Here is a 15,859-nt window from a genome sequence, read left to right on the forward strand (position 1 = left end):
AGTAATGCTCTAAGCTACCTCCCCAGACCTTCTAATATTTATTAAACCTTTACTGTGCCAGGAACTGTTCTGGATGTATTATGCATACTAATATAGCTTTATTTTTACTCCTAGCACACACGCCTGCTACAGAGTTATTCAATGTTTGTTTTGTCTTACCAAAAATACATGCCTTGAGAAAAAGTACTTGGTCTTTTTCTAATTCACAGTTACATCACAGTTACAATTTCTTTAATTGTTTTATCATTGTCAGGGTTTCATTTCTCTGGGATGACTTTTTTAGAAAGACAGAGACAAAGAGATACATAGACACACTACAGTACTGAAGTTTCCTTGAATGTGGTGAGGGTGAGGCTCAAATGTGGGTCACACACATAGCAATGTATTGTTCAAATGAGTTGTTTTGCCAGCCCATCCCACTACATTTAAGAGTGTCTGGCATAGTAGTGAATATTTAAAAAAAATTATCTGTTGAATAAGCAAATTAATCTTTGCTAAAATAATAGAGAAAAATGGCAATACAGAATATAGGTTCTGTAGCCAATCTACCTCAAAATAAACAGTACCCAAGCAAAGGGCACCAAAAGGAATGTGCTATAAAGTTAGTTCTGTGGAAGGTCACGCAGATGGCCTCTTTGACAATATCAGAGGCATAATACTCATTTAACTTTTACATTCTAACTCCAGGGTCTCTAGAAATCATTATACTTTGATTATTAGATACTAACATATTACAGAAAGCATGAGATAGTAAATTATCTTTATTCTTTAAAACTCAACTTCTAGACATTTGGTATACAGATATAACCTTATGCCATGATGCTTTTGAATGCTGCAAGTAAAAAATTACTATAGGAGGAACTAACCCATAAAACTGTTAATTCAATTAATAAGCATAGATATAGCAAATGTACTATATAAAATACAAATTTATTATACGTACAAAAATTGAGAAAGGTAATTTTGTAAGAACATTTTATATAAGTCTAATATAAGGTCTATCACTTAGCAAGTATTAGTGAACTAATAAAAACAACCACAAAACTGCATTTAAAACACAAGGTTTTTTGAAGACAAATAGAGTATACAAGTTCATAAACATTTTAATAATAAATTTCATATTTAATACACCTGTAGGAAAAATTCAAATAGTCTTATACAGTGGAAGTGCAAATATTCAGTTAAAATTAATATTATTCATTTCTCATTATGTTAGTCTCATAAAGTAAAAATGTACCAAATTCCTCCAAGAGAAATTTGTATTTAATAATGTGTTGTTAATTATAACAAAAATGGACATGAGGGGCGGTGAAAAAGCTCACTTGGGTAAGCATCTACTTTACCATGTGCAGGAGTCAGGTTTGAGCCCCTGCATAGCACACAGGAGGACTATGGCACCTGGGAAGTTTCTAAACTGTGATGTCTCCGTCTCCCTCTACTGAAAAGTTAGACTGAGTGAAGAAGTCCCAGTCATAACAACTAAAGTTGTATATGAACATATTACTAATTACAACTTGCAAATCTCTAAATATCATTATTCTTAAGTAGTTTTAAATTGTGTTCATTTTTTGTAATTCTATACAGTAACGAGTAAAATTTAAAGTCATAAAAACAAATTATTGCTTAGAAGGAAAAAAGCAATACCCCAAAATAATTTTAATCTGTTACATCATTAATCCTATAATTAATTTAACTGAGATGGCACAAAATTAAGTTTCAGAGGAAAGCAACTCTAAATTGTAAAAACCCCAGCTAGCTAACCTAAGAACAGAATAAATTAAAAACAAAATTTCTGGAAATGATTATAAGAACATATCACATAGAATCTAACCAATTAAAAGCATGTCTCACTAGGACACCTGTATTTTAGTTCCTTAAAATGTGCTAACTGCATGGAGACATACACACACACACACACACACACACACACACACGTATGTATTTACTGAACACACTCTCCTTTACTGGGAGTGGCAAAATATGCATCCATCTACTTGGCTCCACTTTCAAGCAGACAAGCAATCATCATAACCCTGGCTTGGATGAGTTTTATTTTGAGCAGTGTCTTTGCTCACAAGAGTTCTAAACCAAAGATTCTTGCAAAAGAAGAAAGATTGTGTGCTTACCGTATAAAGCTCATTAAGAACCTTCATTAAGTCCTCATGAAGCTGGAATGCAATCTCTTTGCTCTATAATTAAAAAGAAATTAAGAGAGAATATTTTAAAATGTAATAGAAACTTGTTTCTAAATTATTTACATCTTAAAAACTGAAAAAAAGGATGTATATAACACAATGGAAGGCCAGAATGGCTCTAACATAATAAATATGTTCAACTTTGTAAATACAAGATGTGTGCATCAATTTACCACAGGCTGGGCTGAGAGAAAAAAAAGGGATGAACACTTCATCCACTATCTAAATCAGACTTTCTCAAGAAGAAAATAAGGAGGGAGGATGGAACACTGTGGTTGCTTAGAAATGAATGGCAGAACTAAAGTCTCTATGAGATGAATTCCAGCATCCTGTCTTCCATTAGTATCATCACAAAAGAATTATGCAGGGATTCTTAAAATGCTAGGTCAGAAACTAAAAGCGAAATTACCTCTCCTTTGTCAAGTAACTATTTGATCCCCTACAGTTTTATTTATTTTTAAGAAAGCATTTTATAAATACTCAGAAGTGGTATTTCTAGATCCTAAGATAAACATCCCCTCCCCCCATTTTTTAATACTGTTTTTCAAAGGAGTTACATTGGTTTACATTTTCATCAACAGTATACCAGGGCTGAAGAGATAGCATAGTGAGGTTATGCAAAAGGCCTGAAGCTCCAAGGTCCCAGATTTAATCCCCAGCATCAACACCATAATCATTGGCACAACCTTAAGAACTCTTGGACTGGAGACATAACACAGTGCTTTTGGCAACAGATTTTCATGCCTGAGGCCAGGAGGTCAGAGGTTCAACCCCCACTACCAGTATAAGCCTGAGTTGAGCAGGATTCTGGTAAACAAACAATAAAGAAAAGAAACAGAAAATAAAGAAAAAAATTGTCACAAGTTCCTTTTTTCCAACTTTTCCTCCATCTTTTTGATGTAAGCCTTTCTCACTGATGTAAGATGGTGTCTCATTGCAGTTTTAACTTTTAATTTACATTTCCCTGATATGATAGGAAACTGCCAAAGAATGGAACTTGCAATAGCTAAAGAATGCAATTCCTCTCCTGGAGATAATAAACTAAGGAATGAAGCACACCCATCCAAAAAGATCTGTGTTTGCCTGTGCTCATAGCAGTACAATTTGTTAATAGCCAAAACCTGCAAGCAACCTAGGAGTCCAACAACAGATGAATGGTTAAGAAAGTTGTGGTTTATCTACACAGTGGAATACTATTCACCTCTTCTTGGATAGAGTTTGAAGGGATTATGTTAAGTGAGATAAGCCAGAAAGAGAAGGATGAATATGGGATGAGAAGTTGAGAAATAAGAACAGAAGGTAAAACACAAGAACTTGGATTGGGTTTGGTGTATTGCAACAAAGTAAAAGACTAGAAGGGAAGAGGACCTTTCAGGTCCTGGGGTAACTGGTAGAGGAGAACCTAGACTGGGAGTGACAGCTTTTTGTAGAAAATTTACACATGTATCAACAACTATTTATTGTAAACCATTAATCCCCTCAAAAGCCAGAATGGAATCAACCTAAATGCCCATGGACAGATGACTGAATAGAGAAATTATGGGTTATGCATATTCAATAGAATACTACTTGACCATTAAAAATGACAGTATGTTGTTTAGGACAAAATGGATGGAACTGGGAGTGATTATGTTAAGTGAAATAAGAAATTAAAGTGAAAGACAAATACCAGATTGTTTCTCTCATATGTGAAATATAGATAACTAAATATAGATAACTAAAACAAATCAACTCCCAAAGAAAATAGTAATCAAACTGATTCTTAGACTAAAAACTACGGTGGTTATTAGAAGGAATAGAGATGGGTCAGGAAAGGGTAGGGATAGCGGAGGGTTCTATATAGTACAATAACTTTGGTGGTTGGTGCAGTGAGTTACATCCACATGTATATTAGAATGAAAATATACTCCTCTAAAATCTAATAGTATCACAAACCAATGTTAAATCAATAAATAATGTTTGTTTTTTTTTTAAAAAAAAAGGCCACTTTCAAACTAGTGAGATGGTAACTCCTCTTAGGATCCACAGTGCATTTATTATTTCACTAAGACAAAATTCCCTTCTAGCTAGTTTAAATGCACTTAAAATACTATTTAGAGGTTAATCCTTGAAACTTGATAGAGGGATATTTGATTTTTTTTTTTCCTCCACAGTTATTGCTGGAGCTTGGTGCCTGCACTACAAATCCGCTGCTCCTAGAGGTTATTTTTTCCCCCTTTGTTGCCCTTCTTGTTGTCATCGTTATTGTTATTGTTGCCATTGATGTTGCTGTTGGATAGGACGGAGAGAAATTGAGAGAGAAGGGGAGACAGAGGTTGAGAGAAAAATAGACACCTGCAGACTTGCTTCAATGCCTGTGAAGCGACACCCTCTGCAAGTGGGGAGCTGGTGGCTCGAACCGGGATCCTTCAGCCAGTCTTTGTGCTTCGTGCCATGTATGCTTAACCCGCTGTGCTACTGCCTGACCCCCATTTGATTTTTCCCCCAGAAGAAAACCTATAGACAGTTTAAAAGGAAATTATTAAGTCTAAATTACATTCTTCTGTTTTGAGTTCACTATGGAGTCTTCCATAAAGAATGGGAAAAATGTGAGGTGATTTATTCTGCAGTCTGAGACAACAAAATAACAATATCCACTACTTAACTTAAATTTCTCCTATTGAACTGTCAGTATTGGGGGTAAGGGTACCATTTTAGAGCTCTGCCATCCCAATGCTCTGCATAGTGCTTAAATATGAAGATGAATGCCAGCACTAGGAACAGTGAAGTGATGCATTCAAGAACTCACTCTCAAGTGTGGGTCCTGCTTGGGCACATATGAAATGTCCTTATTGGAGTTTATTACTTGGTAAATGAATCCATAAGCAGCAGGAAACACTGTGTTTGTGTAATGACTGAAGTAGTCACTTTTTCTGATGGTTGACTAACTCTTAAAATATTAGGGGGGCTGGGGTGATAACATAATGGCTATGCAAAAATCTTTCATGCTTCAGGCTCTGAGGTTCTACGTTCAATCACCAGCACCAACATAAGCTAGAGCTGGTAGGTTATGCTGTCTCTCTCTTTTCCCTCAAGGTTATTATTGAGGCTTGGTGCCAGCACTATGAACTCCTCTCTCCCTGTGGCCAATTTTCTTATATTTTACTCAATAAGACAGAGAAATTGAGAACAAGGGGGAGACAGAGAGGGAGAGAAAAAGACAGACACTTCCAGACCTGCTTCACCACGTGTGAAGCATTCCTGCTGCAGATGGTGAGCAAAAGTTCAAATGTAGGTTCTTTTGAGAGTCTTTGTGCATAGTACTATGTGTGCTTACCTTGGTGAGCCACTGTCTGCCCTCCATTCAAAATTAATTAATTAAAACTAAATAAGAAAATATTAGGACCTAGATGAAACATGGCCTACCCATAGAAATAAAACTCCCTCAAAAACTGAGGAAATGGGATGAAGCAAAGATTCATGGAAGATAAACTAACTGTGGAATAATGGCATAGAGCAGTACTTGAATTTGAGAAAATCAAACTCAACTCACTAATTGCATTTGCCACTGGTTTTCTTTAATCATTTTATTGGAAGGTAAATTATTTTTAGTACAATTATTGACACACTGGTACAATTTCTCATCTCACTCAGCTTGGGTCCTCTTTCACCAACGTGCATCAGGAACCAAAAGCCTCCCCCCATTACTAGGTTTTCTTGGAGAGCTAAAGAATGTAACTTGTTTTTTAACCAAGCTTTGAGAGTTTATAAAACTCCTAAATTCTCAAAATGTAGCTACAGATTTTTTGTTTTGCTCTCTCCTGATAAGGGAAAATGTGGGTTAAGAATCACTCAAGAATGAAAGGAAAATCACAAGTGAGCAAATAAAAACTCTTTTTATTTTCCCAAAGTACCCATAATTCTGAATGTATACATTACACTGCAGTGTTCTATGACTTCAGCTTGCTGTTATTTTAATATCAGATTTCATTCAAGGATCTGGGCCACCAGTTCAGAACTCCCTAATGGGATCAAAGGGCACCAAGTACCTCTGCTCAGCTACTCTCATTTCAGGTAGCAAGTCCAAAAAGAAAATATTTGTTGGCTAAGACTTTAGTAAAATAAAAAACAAAATCCCTAAGGTACAATTAGTTCAGTAATATTTAGTATCAGACTAAAGACTTCAGTTTGAGATGATAAGGGTTCTTCCAGCTATCCTAGGTCAAATATCTTGGAACATGCAAAGAGATTCTTTGTATATTTTACATTATATCAGATTTCAAGCAAAAGAGTAAAAAATAAATTAGCATTCCAGACAGTACTTCGTGATGTATATATTAACATTTTTCTTTCAACTTCCCCTAGAGATCCTGCAATACAAAAAAAAGATATTTTTTTCTGGAAGGCGATGTATCCTACTATGTGAAAGCAACTTTGAAGTCAGAATGCATGAGTGGGAAGCCTCAAAAACTTCAGATTTCTTTGTGCCTCAGTTTCCACAGCTCTAAAACAAATACAGTCACTGAACCTATTTTCACAGGGTTGAAAAAAGCATTCATTAACAGATGATATACACGGTACTTAGAACAATGCCTAATACACAGTAAATGCCCCATACACATTTTAATTACACCATTCTTCCACAGATGTGATTTGAAAGAGCAATCCCCTTAGTATGAAAAGGCCACATTTCATTTTCTTTGTTTTCTTAGACTCTTTACTCAGTTGACTCTTCCAACTATTGGTTGATTAGACATCCCTTTCATGGGCCTGGCCTTTGGATCACACCAGGTGAACTCTGACTTTAGAGGACCTCATGCATTATATTCCAACCTTTGAGTTTTTTTCACCTCCATTTCATACCTTGTCATAGATGCACATAAGGTGTCCTCTTACATGTTAATTAATTAATTAATTAATTAATTTTTTGGTGGAGGTTCAGTTACTAGAGGCACTGGATCAACTAACTAAATATCCACCAGGAAATGAATAATTCTTCCCCTTACCATGATGTGATATATCCAAGATCTGGGCTCTAGTGGAAATTTGAGATTTTTGTGAAAATCTGGTGGTGAGTGCCTTTCTGCTAGGTAGGCTTTGACTAGTCTCATGACACACCACTGAAGTTTCTGTAAATTTGTTCACTTGAATCACAGCCCAAATCCTCCATGGACTAGTAAATAACCTCAAAATAAACCATTTCTTCCTATTACCACTCTTTTAGTCTGCAAAGGTTGTTAAAGAAGTGAGCTATGCTCTGAAGCACTACTTCATGTGACTACCATGTGGATGGTGATTTCATACACGGCATGATTCCTGTGCTCATGGCATGGAGACAATAAAAGGATGACCTCATATGACTCAACATATCTCAGCTTTAAACTTTCTCTCCACTTTTGCATTGCTGATGGGAATGTAAACTGGTCCATCCCTTGCGGAAGACAGACTGGAGACTTCTCAGAACACTAGAAATTAACCTTCCCTATGACCCAGCAATTTCTCTCCTGGGGATTTACCCAAAAGAAATTAAAAAAAACATCTGGGAGTCAGGCAGTAGTGCCGTGGGTTAAGTGCTTGTGGTGTGAAGTGCAAAGGCCACCTTAAAGATCCCGGTTAGATCCCCGGCTCCCCACCTGCAGGGGAGTCACTTCACAGGTGGTGAAGCAGGTCTGCAGGTGTCTATCTTTCTCTCCCCCTCTCTGTCTTCCCCATCTCTCTCCATTTCTCTCTGTCCTACAACAATGACGACATCAATAACGACAATAAGAATAACCACAACAACAATAAAAAACAAGGGCAACAAAAGGGAAATTAAATATAAAAAAATTTTAAAAAGAAATAACATCTGTCAGATCTATGTAAACCTATATTCATAGCAGCAGAATTTGGAATACTACTCAGCCATTAAAAATGAAGTAATCTCCTTCACATCATCTTGGATGGAACTTGAAGATATCATGTTAAGTGAGATAAGCCACCCCCCAAAAAAGAGAAGGAAAACTACCAAATTAGCTCACTTATAAGCAGGAATTAATAAAAATGGACAGGGAGAGAGAACATAAACTACTGCATAAAAGCAAAGGGCTAAGGAGTGAGACGGAAGGTGGAAGAGAACTCTAGTGTCCTGGTGCATAACGAAATTGAACCATGTGAACCCATGTGTCAATGACTACACTGTAGACCAGTGAACACCTCATCCTCCCATAAAAATGAAAAAGAAAACAAACAAAAAACTGTCTCCTATTTATTATATGGTGTCAGTGAAAAGCAAGCCTTTCTGCTAAATGCTCTGGATCCCCAAAGAAACAATCTTAAACCAAAACATGCCTGCTATAGCACATAGCACAGCAGCATAGTAGTGTAATGAACTGAAACCTTCTCATTAAAAATATATATATACACACACACACACACACACACACACATATATATGTGGATGTCCATGAAAATTCATTAGGCAAAATATGCCTCTAGATTCTACTGCATTAAAAAATTGAAAATAGAGAACACAGACCATTGACCCTTTAAATAAGAACTGCTAAGAAAAATGATGCTGATCTTAAGGAAAACAATCTCTGCTCTCTCTGTACAAAAGAAAAAACAGTCTCTGAAATAACATATGTTTGAAATAAAATATTTTCTATGTTAGTTGAGATGATCTGATTAGAATTATTTCTGAAAACACACAAAAAGAAAGTATCCTCAACTGCTTCAGGTATGGAGTTAGGAAAGGAAGAAAATTTCCCCTAATTAATACACACTTATATGTAATATGTGCAAATAATGCTAAAATTTGTAATACTTTACAATTGGATTCTGATTCAATGGTAAAGAAAAAGATTAGAATTTCAATGCAGTTGACATTTATTGAATGTTTTCAATTTGTAAACTCAGAATTGACTTCCAGCCCTACTTCTCATTATTTATTGCTTATTGTTATTTTGATGTTTCAGATTCTCCAAAGTAAATCCAAAATTAACAGTCCTAAAGTTTTGATTTTTATAATACAAAAAGGAATTATTTTTTAAAAATATAGGAAAAAAGGAAGCAGAAGGACAAAGTTATCTCCAGTATAGTTTGATGCATATCCTTTACATTTATCTAAACAGGACTATCATAATACATTAGTAAATTCTTGTCCACTAGAATTATTTCAGTTGCCATAATTTTCTGTGCTTATATAATTTTCATAATCATCATTAGCATTACATTCATTTTTGTACTGAAGTAATGCTGCATTGCAAAATCTTATCATTTGTAGATCACTGAAAATCAGTATGTGTATATACTACCTTAAGTTCACCATTACCTAATGAGTGTATACTAATTGATTTCTAATCACATAATTTTAAGTATTTCCACTACCTCTGGCTATTTAATCATTTATGTATTTAGTCATTTAATTTCATCAATATGTCTCAAGTACTCTAATTATTATAAATGAAGGTGTAAAGGTATATCTTATACTTCATGCTGTTTTCTTTAGATCAATTAAGGCATATATTTTTTTCTAGAATAAAAAGAAGTATTGACTTTTTTTTTTTTGAATAGAGTGCAGATAAAGCAGAGACAGAGAGAAAATAAAAGAGACTACAGCATCAAAGCTTCCTTCAATGCAATAGGGGCTGGGCTCCAACCTGGGCCATGCATGCACATGGCAAATTACTGCACTACCCAAATGAGCTATTTCACTGGTCCTAAAACTACTGACATTTAAAAGAAATTATTTATAAAATGGAAATACTGACAAGACTATAGGATAAGAGGGTTATATTTCCATACATTGCTCACCCTCCCAGAGCACCATATCCAATCCCTTCCCTTGATAGCTTCCCTATTCTTTATCCCTCTGGGAATATGGACCCAGGATCATTGTGGAGTGCAGAAGGTAGAAGGTCTGGCTTCTGTAACTGCTTCTCTGTTGAACATGGACATTGTTATGTTGATCCATACTCCCAGCCTGTCTCTCTCTTTCCCTAATGGGGCAGGGATCTGGGGAAGCGGGGCTCCAAGACAAAAATATGGAATGCTTCACGAATTTGCATGTCATCCATGCACATCCATGCTAATCTTCTCCGTATCATTCCAATTTTAGCATATTTGCTGCCGAAGTGAGCACAATTATTGACATTTTTTAGACTCTTGGTACCTATTGGAAACTATTTTCTAAAAGGTATGTAATGAATTTATATTTCTTCCTGGACAATAGTGTGACTCAAGTTAGAAGCTGGGGTTCACTGATCATTTACTCTCCTTTACAAGGAATTTATCAATCTTCTATTCTGTTTGATCCATTTCCCTGTTTGTCATTAGAATTCACTGATTTTTATGAATATATGTATGCATTTGGATAAGAGAGAGATGAAATTCTGCTTATCCCTGGTTTATGGTGGTGCTGGGGACTGAACCTACAATTTCTTGGGTCTCAGACATGCAACTTGGGACTCTTCACAAACAGAGCTCTCTCCCAGGAGTTGTTGGAGGATGGGCCCACTGTCCCGGAAAGTCCAGGCCCTTGTTTCCATGAGGTCTGAGCAGGTTGACCCCTGGCTCTCCCTCTAGGTTGAGACAAAGGCAGGTTCTCCTGACCTCATGAACTAATAATGATGGATGGCTTCTCCAGAATGGGACTACCTTTCTGCACATGCCCATCCTCTCCCCTTAAAACAGAGGCCATGAATTACTGTACATTGTGTTTGGCCAAACTGAAAACCACTGCAAACTCTTGTTACTCAACACCCCCGCCCCTGCTGCTCTCCTTGTTCTGAGGTGCCTGTAATTTACCCCCAGGGAAATGCATTGTGAAGCTTGTGATCAAACCTTGTATGGTAACTTTCTACTTGTGATGAAATAGTTTGCAGGTCAAAATGTGACTATGCATTGTGTTGCTTTGCATTTGGGTTAATGACCTTCTCCCTGGGTAATAGGTATATGTACTTGCTTTCTCTTTTAATAAATGAGTTGCCCCACTGAGGCTCTCCCAGAGCTGACTGCTTGTCTTTCTGAGCACTTTGCCCTCAGCATGAAGAGCTACCCCCAGGACCCCCAGGGGGCTGCTCTGACCCTCACCTCTGCTGGTCGGGGGCAGGGGACCCAAAGCAGCCAGCTTGCAAGGAGTGGATTTTTTTTTTTAAAAAACAAGATCTAATTATCTTTTTTTTTCCCCTTTTGTTGCCCTTTTCTTTTTTTTTTATTGTTGTTGTAGTTATTATTGTTGTTACTGATGTCATCATTGTTAGATAGGATAGACAGAAACGAAGAGAGGAGGGCAAGACAGAGAGGGGGAAAGAAAGATAGACACATGCAGACCTGCTTCACCACTTGTGAAGTGACTCTCCTGCAGGTGGGGAGATGGGAGCTCGAACCAGGATCCTTATGCCAGTCCTTGTGCTTCACGCCATGTGCGCTTAACCTGCTGCACTACTGCCCAACTCCTAATTAGCTTTTCTCTTCTGATTAAACATTAGCAAGTATCTGCTATAGTATTTTATGATAAGAGTTTGTGTTTCTTAAACTCATAATTTCACCTAATTAGTCTACTTCATTTTCTACATGTTTCAAAACACATCCTTCAAGTTGGTTATAAAGTACTAACTTGTAGCTCCTGTTTTCATATCTCACAGATTTCCCCATGATTTCTCTCTTTTTGCTTGGTTCAATACAACTGCTATGCTGCAAACTAACTTATAAGGTCATCCTGCCTTCCAAATAAAGAAATCAGAGGGGTGGGAGTAGAGAGCATAATGGTTAGGCAAAGAGACTCTCATGCCTGAGGTTCCAAAATCCTAAATTTAATCTCTTGCACCACCATAAGCCAGAGTTGAGCAGTGCTCTGGTAGAAAAGGAAGGAAGGAAGGAAGGAAGGAAGGACGGAAGGAAGGAAGGAAGGAAGGAAGGAAGGAAGGAAGGAAGGAAGGGATAAATTAGAATCCCCTCCTTTGTGGTTAATTTTTTTTTTCTTAATTGTCACCAGTCAAGGAATCCTGTACTTATGCTGAGTCAGGGTGGAAGTAAGAGAGAACAAGAAAAACCAAATTAAACACTTAATGAAAAGGTTTCAAATGTATTTAGTATCTTATACTCAGTGAATTTTGGACATAAATTCTGGTTAAAGGCCCAGTTTGTAATTCTCCACAGTCTATGAGCTTTTAAGATTCTCAAGCTTATATTCATTTTTTTTTTCCTGTAATCATAGATGCTTTAAATTCACATAAACTCTTCTGACAGTGGCAACAGCATTCTCTAAAATGCTTAATGGAAAATGTTGGGTTGGGTTGGGCTTAATGGCCTGAACCTTGTTTCTGGACAATGTTTTCGCACATTTCTCTCTAATCTGTTACGGGACATGCTTTTGTACTTACTAAAATCACAACTAGATACCAGTGCATGGAATTATTCTCATGATCTACTTCATCTTCAGGAGAAGCATACATATTCAATATTCTCTTGGACTAAAATGCATGCCACTAGCAAAGTGGGCAATTAGAAAGACTCAGGGCAAATAGGTGAATGAAAAAATGAAGGCTTCATTTCAAAAGGAGATAAATAAATCCCAAGAAAATATTTGGGAATCTACTAGAATGTTTCTGAATGTAACTGTTAGGCAAACATAACATTTGGCATCCAGGAGGAAAGATCTGTCATTGCTGTGTTCAGTTTGAGAGAGATAACTTGAAAGGTGCAAAGTCATGTACACCAAAGGCACTTGGAATTTTCCATGTATAAATAACATATGCACAGACAAGTAGAGATGGAAAGTTGAAATCCTGAAGGGAAATAGTAGAGGAATTGACTCTTCAATTTCACCTTGTATTTTCTTCACTCTTCAAAAAGCACACTTTTTAAGGCTAAGATAATTTCTTATCTCAAAATGGTGGTAAACTGGAAATATCTGTTCAGTGTCACTATATGAATCATCACTTAGGCATAAACTTTCAATAGCCGATGTAAACAAACCTAACCAATTAAAATCAGAACGTGTTTTGTAACTCTGATTACTCAGGAATATAACTAACAAACACCAGAAATATATTTCCAGAACACTTTTTAAACATGCTTAACTTTGTACTTACTGACTCAACTTTATTAACATTATCTGAATATAATATTTTCTATCAAACATAAATCTGAGACTACTAACTTGATAATCTAACTTGATAAGTAGCCTTACAGTCTAGTGAGAAAGGTAAAATAATTTCAATCCAGTCTTATTATGCTTATTCAAACAATTTAAACTAAGTACAAATCCTTCTCTATAGCTCTTGAACCAAGATAACCAAGCTATGTTCTGCATGACAGCTCTGCAAATATTTGAAGGTAGCTAGTGTGTCTTAATTAAGGCTTACTTTTTCTGTATCAACTATTCTAAGTATCTCTGATTATTCCTTATTTAAAAAGATGTTATCTTTATTTATTTGATAGAGACAGCCATAAATTGAGATGGGAGGGGTGATAAGGAGAGAGACAGAGAAACACCTGCAGCACTGTTACACCACTCATGAAGCTTTCCCCCTGCAGGTGGGGATGAGAGGCTTGAACATGGGTCCTTGCACACTATAACATGGGTGCTCAACTGGGTGCACCACAATCTGGCTCCTTTGACTATTTCTTATATAACACTATTTAAAGAAATGAAATAGAATTATCCATGCTTGCGAAATAATTAATTTTTTGCCATGAAGCTAATGATATTAAGTACACTTTGATTGAATGTCAAGGGGTAGAGGCACCTTAATTCTCTTTGGAAAATTAAGAGGTAATACAACTTAAAGTTGTTTGGAATTGCCCTGTTTTGTGGAAGAAATCCAAGCCCATATCTGCATAGTTACTATATGCCCAGGAATCTTGAAATCATTATTAGATTCTTTTCCTTTGGCCAATAGTTTTCCTTTTTTAATTTAATCTTTTAAAAACCTATTTATTTATTCATTTTGACTCTAGGGTTATCGCTGGGGCTTGGTGCCTGCACTACAAATCCACTGTTCCTGGAGGGTATTTTTTCCCTTTTGTTGTCTTTGTTGTTGTGATTATTGTTGTTGTTACTGAAGTCATTGTTGTTGGATAGGACAGACAGAAATGGAGAAAGGAGGGGAAGACAGAAAAGGGGAGAGAAAGACACCTGCAGACCTGCCTCCCCGCTTGTGAAGCGGCCCCCCTGCAGGTGGGGATCTGGGGGCTCCAACCCGGATCCAACTGTTTATACATTCCAAATATTTATGGATTTATCCAAGCTCCCCCAGGCACTACTTTAGCCTCTAATATTATTTTCTCTATTGTTCATATTGAGTAGTTTCTGCTCACTTATCTTCATGGTTAACAGAAATAAATTAACCTTTCCTTCTATTATCCTCATTTTTTCTGTTGAAGCCATCTAGTGCGTGTTTCTATTTTGAGTACAATTATTGAATTACCATTTGGTTATCTTCTACTTCACTGATGAGATTTTCTTTTGCTTCATTAATTCCAAGAGTGGCTGCCCTTACTTCTTGAGACTTTTATATCATTATTTCGGTAAGTCTTTGCTAGAAAATCCCAACATTTGTGTTAAGAATTAGTGGAGAAATACAAATAAAGACAACATTGAGATACCACTTCATCAAAAATGACAGGAGCAACAAATGCTGGAGATGTTGTGAGGACAAAGGAATCCTCCTACACTGCTGGTGGGAATGTAAATTGGTCCAACCTTTGTGGAGAGCAGTCTGGAGAACACTCACAAAGGTAGAAACAGAACTCCCATATCACCCAGTAATTCCTCTCCTAGGGATATATCCTAAGGACCCCATAGCACCCAACCAAAAAATATGTGTACACCTATGTTCATAGCAGCACAATTCATAATAGCTAACATCTGGACACAAACCAAGAACAAATGAATGGCTGAGAAAGCTGTGATATATTTACACAATGGCATACATGCAGCTATTAGGAACAATGAACCCACCTTCTCTGACCCATCTTGGATGGAGCTAGAAGGAATTATATTAAGTGAGATAAGTCAGAAAGACAAAGATGGGTATGGGATGATCCCACTCATCAACAGAAGTTGAAAAAGAAGAACAGAAAGGAAAACTCAAAGTAGAATTTGACTGAGTTTGGAGTATGGCACCAAAGCAAAAATCTCTGGGTGGAGGATGAGGGTAGATGTTCAGCTTCATAGGGGGTTGGGGGGGGTGGGGGAGGACGCACGTTTGATGGTGGAAATGGGGGAAAATGGGTTGAATTTCTCAAACTTTTTGATGCATAGACCATAGCTGAGTATGTTCCTTCAATCTAAGCACTTAAAATGTCAGATTGGTAATCAGATTGAATTTTAACAGTGGGATCAAATTGGTAATACATTTCTAATAATGACTTGTTCTTTGAAATATTAAATCTCCTAAAAACTTAGACCAGGGAGAACAGAAGCAACTGGTTGTATTACTTTATAAGACACAGCTATATGTAAGTAGTATAAAATGACATAAATTATGGTGAGGTCTTATATGATATAGCAAATCCTAACAATGGGATTTTCAAAGTTAACACAATTGCCAAATAATTTGGTTATAGCAATAACTATCCATTACCTTCTTAAACCCTAAGACATCAGGAACCTCCCCCTTTCTCTATAAAGCCCATATTTCTCCCAGTCTTGGAATCTCTAAGTGGGGCTCATTTTCTTGCATGCTCCTCTCAGTTCATAC

At 36.6% G+C, this 15,859-nt stretch overlaps 1 protein-coding gene and 1 non-coding gene across 6 annotated transcripts in view; both read right to left on the reverse strand.

The window, feature by feature from the left end:
- Window positions 1-15,859, reverse strand: part of SRGAP1 (SLIT-ROBO Rho GTPase activating protein 1) — a 299,865-nt gene that overhangs the window by 134,950 nt on the left and 149,056 nt on the right. For all 5 annotated transcript variants that reach the window (XM_007516865.3, XM_060195004.1, XM_007516864.3 and 2 more), the window contains exon 4: window positions 2,127-2,189. In XM_007516865.3, coding sequence (XP_007516927.1) covers window positions 2,127-2,189 — 63 coding nt within the window. The remainder of the gene's footprint in view (window positions 1-2,126; window positions 2,190-15,859) is intronic.
- On the reverse strand, window positions 10,190-10,293 carry LOC132539623 (U6 spliceosomal RNA). Its single transcript, XR_009550961.1, has one exon. It is a non-coding gene; the product is annotated as a U6 spliceosomal RNA (small nuclear RNA).

The sequence above is a fragment of the Erinaceus europaeus genome, chromosome 7 (genome assembly GCF_950295315.1).
Source record: "Erinaceus europaeus chromosome 7, mEriEur2.1, whole genome shotgun sequence".
NCBI classification, from domain to species: Eukaryota; Metazoa; Chordata; class Mammalia; order Eulipotyphla; family Erinaceidae; genus Erinaceus; species Erinaceus europaeus.